This window comes from Octopus bimaculoides, chromosome 12 (genome assembly GCF_001194135.2).
Source record: "Octopus bimaculoides isolate UCB-OBI-ISO-001 chromosome 12, ASM119413v2, whole genome shotgun sequence".
NCBI classification, from domain to species: domain Eukaryota; kingdom Metazoa; phylum Mollusca; class Cephalopoda; order Octopoda; family Octopodidae; genus Octopus; species Octopus bimaculoides.
The window spans coordinates 9845345-9860710 of record NC_068992.1 but is presented as its reverse complement, the minus strand read 5'-3'; the positions used below and the strand labels follow the sequence as shown (position 1 = coordinate 9860710).

The following is a 15366-nucleotide window of genomic DNA, read 5'->3' as shown; positions in this document are numbered from 1 at the left end:
TATTAAAATTAAATTAAGTTTCACAGTCTAAAATATATTAATATATACACCGATGAGTTCATAGACCTTGGTTCTTTTCCCTAATACTATATATATATATATATATATATATATATATATATATATATACACCTCAGTCATTGTGTTTAATGTTGATGACTTTGTTTTGTTTTCCAGTTGGATGAACCTGTTAATAATGGCATGAAACTGACCAGTAGAAATGTCAGTGTTCATACCATGTGGGACAATGTGAAGATGAACGATGACATGGGCTTGCCTATGTACATGGCATGGAGAGCAGGTACAAACCTTTCAAACCTAATAAACCAAGTTTTTTTTCTGTTGTATTTAGAACTTTGTTGGTTTAAAATACTTAGTTCGGGAATGTTATTATTTTAGTGGTGATGTTGTTTGTAATGATCCCTGCATAAAGAAACTATGACACTGGTTGTTTAACTTTAACCATTTTGATACCATCTCACCTCTGACCTCTTCTAGTTCCATGATGACCAATTTCAGGTTAATTTACTTTCCAAATACCAGCTTAATAAGGACAAAGCTATTTTATTAAATTCTTCATTACTTTCAAAATCATTTGAAACTAAGACAGTGTATTTTAAAAGAAATATGATAACAGAAGAGATCGGTCAGTCCTGATGCAGCAGACCTACAATCAAAAGCATTTCAATTGTGACCATCCTGTCATTTTAGGGTTATGAACAACAAGAATATCTAGCTTGTCAGTTTCTTTCCCAATATGGCAAAGTGTAACTTGGAGATTTGCCTGCAGCCAGGCAGCCTCATACTTCCTTTGTTAATTAACTATGTTCTGGTATGATGGTAATTATGTCTGGCATGTTATGGAAGGTTGAACTTAGTGACCGAACGGGTTGATGTTGTAGTAGTGTTCTGGTGCCTGGATGCTTAACCCTTTCGTTACTATATTGCTGACCAAAATACACCCCTCATGAGTTTCAATTAAATTCTAAAATAATCATGACTATAGCTTATAGTCGGTCAGTCATGTTGACAGTAGGTCTTAGTGAGTTGGTGTTGCAGTCACATTTTTGTATGTAGTTGATGTGCCAAGGTGTTTATACTATACCAAGTGCTGTGAAGTTGATACTGTCTTAGCATCACAGTATATAAGATCTTTGGACATTTAGATGTAGAAAGTTGTGTATAAATATTTTTAAGGTTTAGTTTTCATTTGAACCAGAAAATAGTATTTCCTATTGTTAATACATGTCTCTTCTCACTTTTCTATTTTCAGGTCGTGCATCTGCCATTGTTGATGCTCTTGTGACAGATTCTCAGATATACTCAAGACCGTATGTTATTGCTGAATTCTTTCCCTTCCATTTCATATCTTTTTTTTTTTTTTTTCGATTTAACAAAGTCAAACTAGTTTACCAAAATATCAACCGGGAACATCGATGTCAAATGACAACAACTGCTTTACTCAAGAGTTTCTGCTAAACACTTAGTATACTGCTGGCATTGGTGAAATGCACCTTTAGGTGGTTCCTCTTTATAACTGGAAGGACTTATTTTCTGAAAGTAATAACTTTACCAAAGATACAGGTCTTCAAAGGGTGACAGAATACAAAGTGTCTACCTCTATCATTAGTAACTTGTTTACTAACCCAGCTATTGTCATAGTTTAATTGTAAATATAGAGATAGGGTTAAGAGCAAAGCATTACTGTTTCCAGTGATGGAGACATGCAATGACAAAAGTTTACACTTGCACACCATTACAGATGTATACATGCACACACACGTACACACAGACACATAGGGAGAGATACATAGTAGCTTCAATTAAAGTCTATCTTGGGGTTCTTGTCTTGTGAGTTCTTTGGTGACTTTACTAGTGCTGGTGCCATGAAAAAAAGTTCTCAGTATACTTAGTAAAGCAATTGGCCTTAGAGAGAGCATTCAACCATAGAAACCATGCCATTGCAAACGTTGGAACTCAGCATAGTCCCCTGGCTTGTTGGTTCCTGTCAACCCCTCAGACCCATTCCACCTTGGAAAACAGACGTTAAACAATAATGACAATGACAAGTCTGTCCTTGAATTAAAATCCATTCTTCCATGATTGTCATGCAGTTTCAGTAGTTATAGAAATTCAAACATAGCATTATTAATTTCCTGATTATGGTTTTTGAACCACAGAACTGTAAATTCATTAAAACCACATCTAGACTAGTTGTTTGCATTGGTTGACAATTTTCCTTCATAATATCATGCTGCAGAAAAAAGAACAATTCTTAACAAAGCTTTATTGAAATCAAAGGAAGGCCTAGAGTTGAATTAACAGATATCATACAAGCAGGCATAATTGTTAGTTTCCCTGTTAAAAATCATTTGAAACAAATGCAGCCTTTTTCAACAGAAATCATCATCATCGTCGTTTAACGTCCGCTTTCCATGCTAGCATGGGTTATGGTAAGAAAAAGGTTAATCATAATTTCCTCTCTTTCAGGTTGATGCAACAAATTATAAGCAACATCCATGTTGTCAATGATATGCTCACTCCAATCAAGCTGTTAGCAGATGCTCGACGGAGAAAGTCTCGAAAAGGTTACAGGCGAAGCTTCTACCGAGAAATATTGTTTTTAGCATTTGTGGCTTGTGGGAAAAACGTTGTTGATTTGGGTGAGAAAATTTTTATAATTCTCTAAATTATATTTTCAATATTCTCTACTCGGTGCTTGACCTACTAGAAATAGCAGCCAATTCTCCCTTGAATTGCATCCACCCATCTTACAAAGGTACTTCCTAAATACGTAAACAGATGATATGTCACGGTCTGCAGTTGGTGTCACTTTAGCATGCAGTCCTTCTGGCCATTTACACTGTAGCATGCAGTCTAACCTAAGAATTTGTTGTGAAAACATTTTTGCATAGGTAGTGAGAGGAGTTTCACAAAATTCACATGAGTCAGCTTTATTTCCTCATAACTTTCATGAAATTTTCTACAAATACTTTTTGGAGTGTGTAGATAACAATTATATCAGAATTTAATGAGAAATATAAATTGTTAGGAAAGTACATATACTGATACACATGACATAAATCTACTAAAGGAAACTTGAAATTTCAAAAGAAAATTGACAGTATTTAGGTTGTAATTTTTCATTACTTTATAAATGCTCCTTCTTTTAACATAATTACATTTCATCTGATAACTCTTATTTTACATTTCCCATTTTTGATGTTTGAGCTTCATTAATATAGCATTTTTTGCCAGCATTCTTCTCACATGCATACCACATGTGTGCTTACACTATAGGAATATATGATACAATGATATCAAACCAATGTAAAACACACACACACATGAAATACAATTGACATTTTTCTTTTCTTCTTTGCAGAGGGATTTGATCGTGCATACAGAGCTGCATTCAGCAAATTATCGAAGGCAGAGATTAACAGATTGCAACTAGATGATGCACCCCTCCCTCTTGCAGTAAGATACTGTCGTGCTGTCTTTGAAGAATTAGAGGTATAAGCAGCCCTGTGTCGAGTGCCTGGCTCATCCTACCGACTGACAAAGAACAATCCAGCAGTACTGGTCGGCTTTTTCTAGAATGCCCATTCACCATTCTAAAATAGACACTATGTTCCCACATGAATTTCATGGAGAGAAACCAAACTTTAATTGCGAGATCACTGTGTATTTGTAAATGTCAACGTTTACCAAATGTCTTACAGAATCAATGGAATCACATTGTTACCAGTTTAATGTTCATACTAAATAAATATAAAACAAAAAGCCCAAGAACCATGGATAATTTAAATCTGACTTGAGTACATCCTACAAAAAAAAAAAAAATCTTAATCCCATTCTCTCTCCCTCCCCACTCAACACACACTCTCACTTGTCTCGTCAATAACACTCTTATTTTGAGAGTTTTCATCTAGCAGTGAAAAATAATGATGATGATGATGATATCAGTTCTGATCATTCTTGCTATCACATGTGTAAAAAAAACGGGGTTTCATAGTGTTACTGTTTTTGCTTTTTTTCTTTTCTGTTTGTTTTCCCCATGCAGGTCATCTTGTCTCTAATAGCTTAATAGCCTCATCCCCCCCACCACCACCACACACACCATCCAACTAGTAATTAATGAATTTGGATGTATTAACTGGTCAATTATTTTGGCAGTGTTGCAACTGTTAGCCACATCCATAAACTGTTGTTGTAACTCACTAGGTTAATATTATTTTGAATTGACTTTTCCTGCAAAAGGGACAAGCAGAAGTTGTCTGGAGAAACGTCTGGTCTCTGTTGTCTCCTGTTTGTCAGGATTGTGAATTATGGTCAAAATAATGGAAAAGAGGGAAAGTCAATTTATTTTTGCCTCAAAAATCCATTTCCTGGTGATGATAAACACTTCTATGTGGGGTAAACATTTAAAGATCCTGGTATACATTTGATTGGGTTTATTTTCTTTTTGTTTCTCCCACCCCAAAACATGGTGATTGAAATTGTGCTTATTTCTTTCTTTTTCATTCCACTATTTTAATAGCGTTTCTCTTAGCCCAATGAAAACAAAGATTATCTCCCCTCTTCATGATTTAATTTTTCCATTTTAGCCATTTAACAATTCTTAAAAGTAATCTAATCATTGGGCTTGCTTTTTAATTGGGTTTATTTATTTATTGGGTGATGGGGATGTTTGCTTCTCCCTACTCGGTTTTTTAAATGTTATTGCCAAATAATGAACAGCCAACACCGGCAAAGAAAAGACAAAATGATTTTGTCTGTCATAAAAAGTTATAATATATTCCAACAGCCCTAATGCTTGCAAAAATATTCCCATTTAAAGAAAAAAAAAAAGGAGAAAGATAAAGGTTTTAGTAGTTATTTTTGTATTTGAATATGTATTCTATTCATTTTTATGGTTACTCTTCCATGAATATATTGTTTAGGCATTGTTTTATAGTCGGATGTTCTTCCTGTTGCTAACCCTTACTTGTTTTCCAAATAAGGAATTTCTTATTTCACATGTTTCCAATAGCATAAAGTGAGTGGACGATTTGTTGACAGGTAAAATGACAACAACATTGCTTGTAGCTCGTGTATGAAACTTATTTAAATAACTGATATGAGATACATTATACAGCGATATGATTAGTTAAATGGCTCGTATGATATATAAGTTATATGAAATGTGCAATATAACAGTGATGTTATTGGTTTAGATACATCTGTCAACACTGTTACTTCTGAAAAGGGTTGTGTGACATAGAAGTATGGACTATATGGTACCACATTATCATTAAATAAATAGGTCATCTGCAATTAAACCCAACCAGTAAAAGAGCATTAAATTAATTATATTGTGTTATATGAACTTCTATAGCAAATGTCTTAAAATTTGTGATGTAAATTTGACACTAGTCAGAAATAGCCATTATAGGTCACTTTATATGTTTACTGTTATGATTGGAGGCTATTAGATTTAGTAGTAACTATATAGAATTACAATACCTGTCTACATGCTTTCAGGTTATGAAAAGAACATGCTCAATTGGGTCATGTTCAGGTGGTGACAGGTGGGAGTTTAAATTTTGTGACTTCTTTATTGTTTATCTTTGATGCCACTGTGGTTCCACCATGACCACCACCACCTCCTGGCATATACTTTCTTGTATGATTCATGTTTGTTTACACTGGGAGTTGGTTGAATTAACTTAATGAAATGAAGTATGTGGGGCAGCTACACCTAATGTATTCAAAATCATAAGCTTGATAGTGGTGACATTGGGCAGAAAAGCTAGACTGGCTGTACTGGTTTAAATTCCACAAAATAAAAAAGTTTCAAACTTTATGAGAAGATAGAGAAGGCAGTTCTAGAAGCATTTATGTAAACAATCTCTGTGCCCGCTTAGACTGTGTTGTTTGTTTATTCTCAGAACTACTTCTGTTACAGGTATCTATTTCCTTGCCAAATTAACATATATTATATATATACACACACACAAGCACACCTGTATAATATTTGAACCCAACACTGCAAGCTAATAAAATATTTGTCAACAATTACAGAGTGATAAATAGCAGAAATAGATGAGTGCCAAACGAAGTTTTTTGCTTTAACATTCTGAGTTCTAATAGTTAGAGCTGACAGCTAAACTAATCCTTTCTGCTTTGGTGTGTTGGGCGAGCAAGGAATGTCACTCATTCTTAAGGTTGATATTTCACAACTAATTAAATTGTTATGATTTCACCAATGAACACCTCTTTCATATGTCTTAAATTTAGAGCAAGTCATTTTTTTTTTTTTTAGCCAGGGTAGAATTTGAACTCTGCTGCTCATGCTGACACACCTATCAATTGTTCAGTGTTCCCACTGCTATTTCTTTACAGTTTGTTTGATTTGGTAGGAAATGCAATATCAGTGATTGAGGGGGAAATAAGCTGGTGATAATTTTTTTTTTTAGTGAGGATGGCTGCAATAAATAGGTGAGGTATTATGAATAATTTAATTATAAATTGAAAATTTATAAAATTACAAAATACTTCAGAGTCCTCAGTTCTTAAATTATAAAATTTATAAAAGCCAAAAAGAAAAATTTGCTTTTAACTATTTGAGAGAAAATGTCATTTGAAAAGGAAGACATAACATTTGACCCATTTGAGAATGTGACATGGAGCAAGGGTGAAGCTCCCCCTCCCCATCTCTCTCTATGTCGATATTCCAGATTCAGTCCCTGGCTGTAGCTAGTTTCACTCAACTCCATTGTTCTTGAGGCAGGCATTTGTGCCACAGCTTCCTCTTCCCTTCATTTCTCTTGCTTCCTTTGAATAGACTCTATTTACCTCCACTCACCTCCTGCCATAAATATCCCCGCCAAAAAAAGATAAGACAATTTACTATTTATCACAATAATGTTTGGTACAAAGAATATCTTAGAATGTAGTAAATCATGGTTTTCTAAGAATTTATGATGAATGTTTGGTTCCTTTAAACATTTTTTTCTTTAATTTTCATCTCAGATATTTCAATACAAAAAGCTACGTTCTGCAATTCTATTTATTACTTCTAAAAACATCTCCCTGCAAATAATCCAACTGCCAATTTACATTTAACAAGGTTATTTATTTGAATTTGAGTATATTTTATTTAAACTAGGTTTATGTTTTTTTTTTTCCTTTAATTTTATTCCTCCTGTAATTTTTGATTAGTAATAAGGGAGGGATTAGTTTGGGTTAATCCTTCCTCTTTTATGGACACAGTTACTGGTGTCAGCTGACCAGTTGGCCATGCTGTTGTTGTTGTTATTAGTTCCTTTCAATCTCTGCATGAGCAGGATCAGTAAACACAGAAGGTAACCAGCTGAATAGATCAGAGCTTAACTCTACAATGTTACTTTAGTCATCTAGTCTTTAGTGTAAAGAATCCGGATATGTCAGAACTGAAAACAAAAATATTGTGGTCCTTATTTTAATGCTATGAGTTTGGGAGTTTAAATTGGGCTGTTATATTGCGTAGGTTGAGTGACTATATGGAAACTCCCTATTGTTGGCTCATTAAGTTGTTCTTTTCATTTATCATTACTGTGACAAGCCATTTGGTGCAGGAGTTGGCAAATATAAAACTCACTTCTAAGGTTTTACTGAGGGTTTTCCCTTGGGAATGGCTAAAGTGCCAAATTATCCAATTCCTCTATCCCTTTACCCTTGAGAATGGCCAAAGTGCCAAATTATCAGATTCCTTTATCCTCTTTAAACTAAAGGACTAACTGAAGATATAACAACAATTATCAATATTAGGGTAGCAAACTGGCAGAATTGTTAGAGCATTGGACAAAATGCCTTGTATTTCCTCTAGCTCTTTACATTCTGAGTTCAAATCCTACCGAGGTCAACTTTGCCTTTTATCCTTTTGGGAATCGATAAAATTATCAGTTGAGTACCATGCTTGCTGTTATCGACTGATAACTCTTCTTTTAATGTCAAGGGCCATCTGCTGAAATCAGAAGCCATTACTATTGTTGTTGTTTCAAGTTAGTCTTCTTTGAATATAGCAACGTATCAGTGAAATACTGCAGGTTAATTTTTAACTGACTCTATTCCCTGCCCCCAAATTTGAGGCCTTGTGCCTGTCTTAGAAATCAATCATTATTATTATTATTGTGAATGTAAGGAATTGCAGGATTGGTAGAACACAGTAACCAAACATAGTACTGTTGAGAGTATGAAGTTGCATCCTGAGTTCAAATCCAGCCGCCGGAGTTAACTTTGCCATTCATCCGTTTGGGGATCAGTATCATAAAATACCAACCAGAAATATTTTAATAATTGGTTTGGTCAACTGCGAAGTCTCTCAAAAAGAAAACTGAAAAAAATTTTTATGTGACGCGTCATGCGTAAAGGTTGAAAACCATCATCATCATCATCATTCTTGTTATTATTATCACCACTACCACCACTACCACCACCATTACCACCTTGTGTAACATTCAGTTGTTGATCATCTGTGATAGCAGCACAATTGGACAATTGGCAAGCTGTATTCTAATCCCTATATTATCTCTCATCCAAACTCCTTTCTTTCTCCAGAATCTTATTTCAACTTTTTTTTTTCTCAAATCTGGAAGAAGAAAAAAAAAACAAAAGCATAAATCTTTCTGGTTATTGTACATTTGGGGGGTTTTTTGTCTTTGTGTTTTTTTCCCTCCCCCCCCCTATTCATCATCCAGAGAAATTGTTTTTGACTCTTTGACTGATTTGTATTTTGTGTTATATACATACATCAACTCACACAAATATACATAGATGCATATCTATACACACACACACACACACACACACACACATATATATGTATGTATGTATATATAATGCTGAAATAAATTTCTTAGGACAGTAAGAAATATTCAATGTGAAAATGAATTTATAATGAATATAACAAAACTCATTCAGAGTGTTGATATTTTAAATATCTGATATAGTTTTATCCTATTTAGTACACTAAAATTAAGAACTTTTGTTAATTAAATCTAAATGCTTATAGTCATTAATCACATTGCCTATGCCCATCACTGATGTGTTTCTCGTGTCTGTGTTCTGGGGGAGCTGGGTGTGTATGCTTCATCAGAAGCTGTCTGCAGATTGCTGGTCAAACTGATTAAATAGTTTGAAGTCTATATAAAAGAGAACAGGAATGAAACGTGTATTATTCAGTCTCTGTCAAAAACTCATTGAATATATTTCAAGCCATAATTCGGTTTGTCCAGCTGTCTGCAGGCAGCCTCTGATGAAGACGTGTGTTTCTTTGGCTTTGGTGGTTTATAAATATTAGAAACACACGTGATGGGTAGAGGTAATTTGATTCCTTACGACAAGCAGTTTGATCTGGTTCACTAAAGTCCTATTTTAGCATACTAAATAGATTGATACATCAGATGTCACACATATACAGATACAGTGGGTATACACACTGTATAATACTCATAACATTTTTCTTAATTATCAGCTTTAAATGTCTCAGCTGTTTTGTAATTCTTTTTTTTTTTTTTCTGGAAACTTACAACATTTTTATTTATTATCATCGATATTGATAATGATGATAATTGTTTCAACTTACATTTACCATTCCATCCTACAAATATTTTTTGTTGGTTTTTTTTTTTCTTTTTTTTTTTGAGTGAATTTGTTTTATTTTATTCCATTCTTTTTGTTCTCTGTCTAAAAGAATGTTTCAGATACTATATTAAAACACGACTATACACACAAAAAACACATTCAAATACACACACACACAAAAACGCACACATGTGGTGTGTGCAATTTAACCATGTTACAATTAAAAAGAAAATTAAGAAAACAAAGGCTTTTTCCTTTTTGTTAGTATTAGATGTTGTTCGTTCGTTTGTTGTCTTTTTAAAGATTTTTGACTAATATGTACACCTGTATATATCTAGTTTGTATACTAATTTTATGCTACGTTGACAGTGAATACCTTATTTTGTTTATGTCCCTTGCCCTTTCCCTCCATCTCCTTTTACATTGCACACAAAATCCATAAACACTCAAACAAGCGGTTCTGAATTATTTACTTGAAATCCGTTTTTCAAGCTGACAGGAAAGAAAGAAAAACAAAAAAAAAACAGTACAAATAAATGTAAAAGTAAACTAAAATAACTGACAAACTCTGAGAATCCAGAAGCAAAATCTGGTCTATTACTACTACTACTACTTCTACTACTACTACTACTACTACTATTACAACTACAATTATTGGATTATTGATAACAAGCACCTCAACGTTGTTACTGATTCTTCTTGAGATCATATAAAGCTATTTTACCATCAAGTGTTTATTATTATTATTATTATCATTATTATTATTATTAATATCATCATCATTATTATTAGTTAAAGTGAAGAGCTGGCAGAATTGTTAGCCGGACAAAATGCTTAGTGGTATTTCTTCTGTCTTTACATTCTGAGTTCAACTTCCACCAAGGTCAACTTTGCCTTTCATCCTTTCAGGGTTGATAAAATAAGTATCAGCTGAATACTGGGGTCGATGTGATCGACTACCCCCCCCCCGCCTCCTAATTTCAGGCCTTGTGCCTATAGTAGAAAGAATTATTACTATTATTAAAGCAACAAGCTGGTAAAATTGTCACTGCACTGGACAAATTGCTTTGCACCATTTTCCTCAGCTCTTAACATTCAAATCCTGCCAAAGCCAACTTTCAATCCTTTCAAGGCCAACAGAATCAAACGCCAGTCGGGTTCTGGGGTTTCATGGTACTCACTAAACCCCTCCCTCTCCCAGTGCCAAAATTTGAGACAATTATTTATATTGAGTTCAAATCCCACCAATGTTAGTTTTGCCCTTCATCCTTTCGGGGGTTAATTAAACACCAGTCAGGCACTAGCCTTGTCACATTGCGTGTGTCATGATGAATCTCCCTGAAAAATTACATTAAGGGTACACATGTCTATGGAGTACTCAGCCACTTGCACATTAATTGAATTGACTGAAAAATTCATAGCCAATGGAGAGCCAGGCCATTCTGAGTTCAAATCCTGCTGAAGTTGACTTGACCTTTAATTTTTTTTTGGGGGGGGGGTCAATAAAAGAAAGTACCAGCCAAATACTGGGGTCGATGCTATTATCTCAACTCTTCTCCATGAAATCACTGATTTTCTGCTTAAATCAGGAACAATTCTTAAAGCTGGTAGATTGACTGGACTGTTCGAATGCTGACCAAAATACCATGAGGTATTTCTATTCTCCTTTGACACTCCAAGTTCAAATCCTGCTGAGGTCTACTTTGCCTTTTGTTCTTCTGGGGTCAATAAAATAGAGTATCCGTCAAGTACTGGGGTTGATGGTGTCACCCAATCACATCCTTTCAAAACTACTGGCCTTGTTACCCATATTAAAACCATTATTATTATTATTAAGGTAGCAAAGTGGCAGAATGGTTAGCATACTGGACAAAATGCTTGGCAACATTTTGTTTGTTTTTATGTTCTGACTTTAAATTCCCCCAAGTTCAACTTTGTCTTTCATCATATTGGGGTGAATGAAATAAATACCAAGTCTCAATGGAGACTTACACCCTTCCCCCAGAATTGCTAGCCTTGTGTCAAAATTTGAAATATAATAATTATTATTATTATCATTATGTTGTTCATTTCCTGTTGAGGCTATTCTTATGGAGTCGATAAAATAAAGTACCAGTCAAGTACTTGAGGTCAGTGGTAGCACCTAAACCCCTCCCTTCAAAACTACAAACCTTGCCCCTTTATTGGAAGCCATAACAGTATGATGGATGGCAGACATTGTAGTCCAGAGTAAAACATCTGGATCCTTTCTGAATTCAAATCCTGATGGGAGCACCTTTGCTCTCATGTTTCCAGAAGTTGGTCAAATAAACCACCTGCCTTTCTATACTCCATCTCCTCACCAAATTTGTGGCTCTGTGCCAAAGTTAGAAAAATATCAGACGAGCTAGTTTTTGATGGAGTTTCTCTATGTCTCCATTGAATGGAGAGAAAAATATCAGTTTGCTTCCTAACCGCATGGTTCCAGGTTCAGTCCCACTGCGTGATACCTTGGACAAGTGTCTTCTACTGTAGCCTCAGGTTGACCTCATGACCCTCTCAGGAATAACTGGTTGAAGAAGATGAGATCTAATTACCACAGCATCCTGCTAATATTAATTAAAAAGATTATATATTAATGATGGTGATGAGGATAATATTTTACTGCTGATTAAATAAGTTACAATTAAAATTTGCCAAAGGATATCTTGCAATCAGAAATGTTACCTCACTCTGTAGTTTGAGAAGAGGATCCAGGTCCACTATGAAGAATGAAAAGTAGAGGAAAAAATAAATTGCCATCTTAAGAAGAAAAAACAACTGGAATAAATGCATAACACTGAAGATCTGTCTCAGAACAGACTCGTCGGTTCCATACCACCTTGATGAGAAAAGTTTAAACTCTATTCTAACTTTGCTTCAGTTAATTCTTGAAATAATGAAGAATTTAGTAAAATAGTTTGGTTGTTATTAAGCTGGTGCTTAGAACATGGCATGAAATTTTGGTGGCAGATTTTAAATTTAGATGACTTTAAAACGAGGTTTGCATCATAAAAAGAAGAAAGGTGTTGAGCTGGCAAAATTGCTAGCAAATCAGAAAAACTGCTTAACAACATCACTGGTTCTTCACATTTTGAGTTCAAATCCCACCAAAGTCAGCTTTGCTTTTCATACTTTCAGAATTGATAAAATATCAGCTGCACACTGGTGTCAATGTTGGGCCGACCAAAGCCTTGTGAGTGGATTTGGTAGACGGAAACTGAAAGAAGCCCGTCGTATATATGTATATATATATATATGTGTTTGTCCCCCCACCATCGCTTGACAACCGATGCTGGTGTGTTTACGTCCCCGTAACTTAGCAGTTCGGCAAAAAGAGTCTGATAGAATAAGTACTAGGCTTACAAAGAATAAGTCCTGGGGTCGATTTGCTCCAGCATGGCTGCAGTCAAATGACTGAAACAAGTAAAAGAGAGTATTATCTTTAAAATTAATAGAAACAAAGGCAGTGTAATATCAAGAGAAATATGGCAAGAACAGGATTAACCGAAAATAAAACCATTTTTATTTTATGAACTCTTTTACTGTATAAGTCCACGGTGTCCACTCCAAATTTGATCACTTACTGTGGAAAGCAGTTTTCTATGCCAGTCGATCTTTTGTTGAGAAATACCATGTTTAAAACTACTTTTTTGTTGTGATGTGATATTTTTTGAAGTAGTATGACTTGCAGAAAAAGACCAGTCCTATATTTAGTTACACATTTACTATTATTTCTGGTATTAACATGAACTTTTTATTTAGGAGTGAAGTGTTAAAAGCAACAGTTAGTCTGCCATGTTTATAATTCTCAAAGCCCTACCCCGGCCACTATCAGAATCACCCCCACAACAAGTATTTGACAGCTTGTTACCCAGGTATCCTAATAAATAGTAGACAGGGTTGTGGTGAAAACATTGCAATCAGAATAAAGTGGTGAGAAAAAGTCCAAAGTACAATTACTTCTGCTAGCAACAAAGAGTCTCTCTCTCTCTCTCTCACTCACTCTCTCTTTCTCTCTGAGTGAAGGCCAGATTATATAGCACTTGTATGTCAAGTGTAGTTTTGCATAGTAATACGATATGGCCATTGAATAGAGGAAGACTGGGAAATAAGCAAGTGAAATGCTCTACTGGATATGTGTTGCTTGAATGCATGAACGATGAAGCACAACTGTTCTGAGCGAGGAACTAGTCATCAGAAGCATCAGCTATAATAACTGAAGACACAGTTGTCTGATATGTACTAATGATGGCTAACCAAGTGGAAATAACCAAGAATAGTAAGGGGTGATCTCAAGAATGCTGGTTGAGCTTCATATGAGCACATAACACTGAAAATCTGTACAAGAACAGACTTGTCAGTCCCATATCACCTTGAAAAATTATAACACACACATTTTAAATATTTCTTTTAAGTCTAAACAACACAAGTAAAAGAAAAGATTGGGGTCTGCTACTCAACTCTACATAACACAGCATTACCATAGAAAACCAGTGAGAAGTGACTCAATTGATTTGGATGTTTAAGAAGAGGGACATAAAAGACTCTCCAACCACCTGACCATGTTTTAGGTTGTCTGAAAGTGGATCTGTCGACTGAATGAAGACACAGGATTAATATTGACAACAGTGGCAAAGGAGATCATTATGATTGAATTGGGTAGCAAAGGTACTGTGGGCAAGAACTCTGAGGGTTGAACAACTATGTCAAGGTGATCAACTAATTAAAAAGAAAATAGTGTGTGTGGTTGGTTGTATGGGCAGAGAAAGTTAAGTGTTACGAGGTCCTGTCTTACTGAAAACTATTCAACATCTTGAGTGATGGAATCATAAAAATATGCACCCAGTACACTCTGTAAAGTGGTTAGTGGCAGGAAGGGCATTCAGCCATAGAAACTGTGTCAAAACGGAACATAGATGTGAGAAGTGGTTTTTGGTCCATCTTGGAGAGCAGCAGATCCAAATAAGAACTGAGCTATTCATGTTGATCGTGTATGTGTACACGGCCACCAATTTTGTTCTTTTCCCCCTACATATCAAATTCTGATACAACCGGAACCTATATCTCATAAGCATTTGTAGAAAATTTCATTACAAATTCTATTTTGAAAGTTATGGGGAAACGAAATCTAAAGTGGAGCTCACTTAGGTAGTCTGCTATTTTCAGTAAAACTTCTTCAACAGATTGAACAATCTAGTGCTAAAGCAGTGCTCTGCAACCATTTTTCACTAGTGGTACACATATTCTTTTCAAAATTCAGTGGCACACCTGAACTGAAACTATAAATTAAAAAGTATAGAAAAAAAAAAAAAATTATTCAGGTTACACAGTGACACACCTAGCATCGTCTCGTCGTACACTAATATGTCGCAGCAAAACAGTTGCGGGCACTGGTTAAAGTGATAAGCTTTATTCAAAACATGAAAAGGAACTACGGAGATGTACTTGCATAGCAAGTGACCTGATCTGAGATCGTGTGCTGGAACGAAAACAATTGCAGCGTGGAAGGTGTTTATAAGCCATTTAAAATAACACACAAAATCCGTTAGATTCACTTCAACATTTAAATTTAATTTGTCAAAATATTTTCGTCGCTTTGAGACCGCGACCTGTTCACTGACAAAATTCTGTGGTCAGTGAACAGGTCGCGGTCTCAAAGCAACGAAAATATTTTGACAAATTAAATTTAAATGTTGAAGTGAATCTAACGGATTTTGTGTGTTATTTTAAATGGCT

The 15366-nt window shown here is 35.0% G+C and overlaps 1 protein-coding gene across 1 annotated transcript in view; it reads left to right on the top strand.

Moving 5' to 3' along the window:
- Positions 1 to 10339, top strand: part of LOC106876754 (DENN domain-containing protein 4C) — a 129521-nt gene extending 119182 nt beyond the window's left edge. Inside the window, exons 31-34 of the mRNA XM_014925442.2 lie at positions 178 to 301; positions 1274 to 1331; positions 2491 to 2663; positions 3386 to 10339. Coding sequence (XP_014780928.1) covers positions 178 to 301; positions 1274 to 1331; positions 2491 to 2663; positions 3386 to 3522 — 492 coding nt within the window. The 3' untranslated portion in view covers positions 3523 to 10339. The remainder of the gene's footprint in view (positions 1 to 177; positions 302 to 1273; positions 1332 to 2490; positions 2664 to 3385) is intronic.
- The last annotated feature ends 5027 nt before the right edge of the window (positions 10340 to 15366 follow it).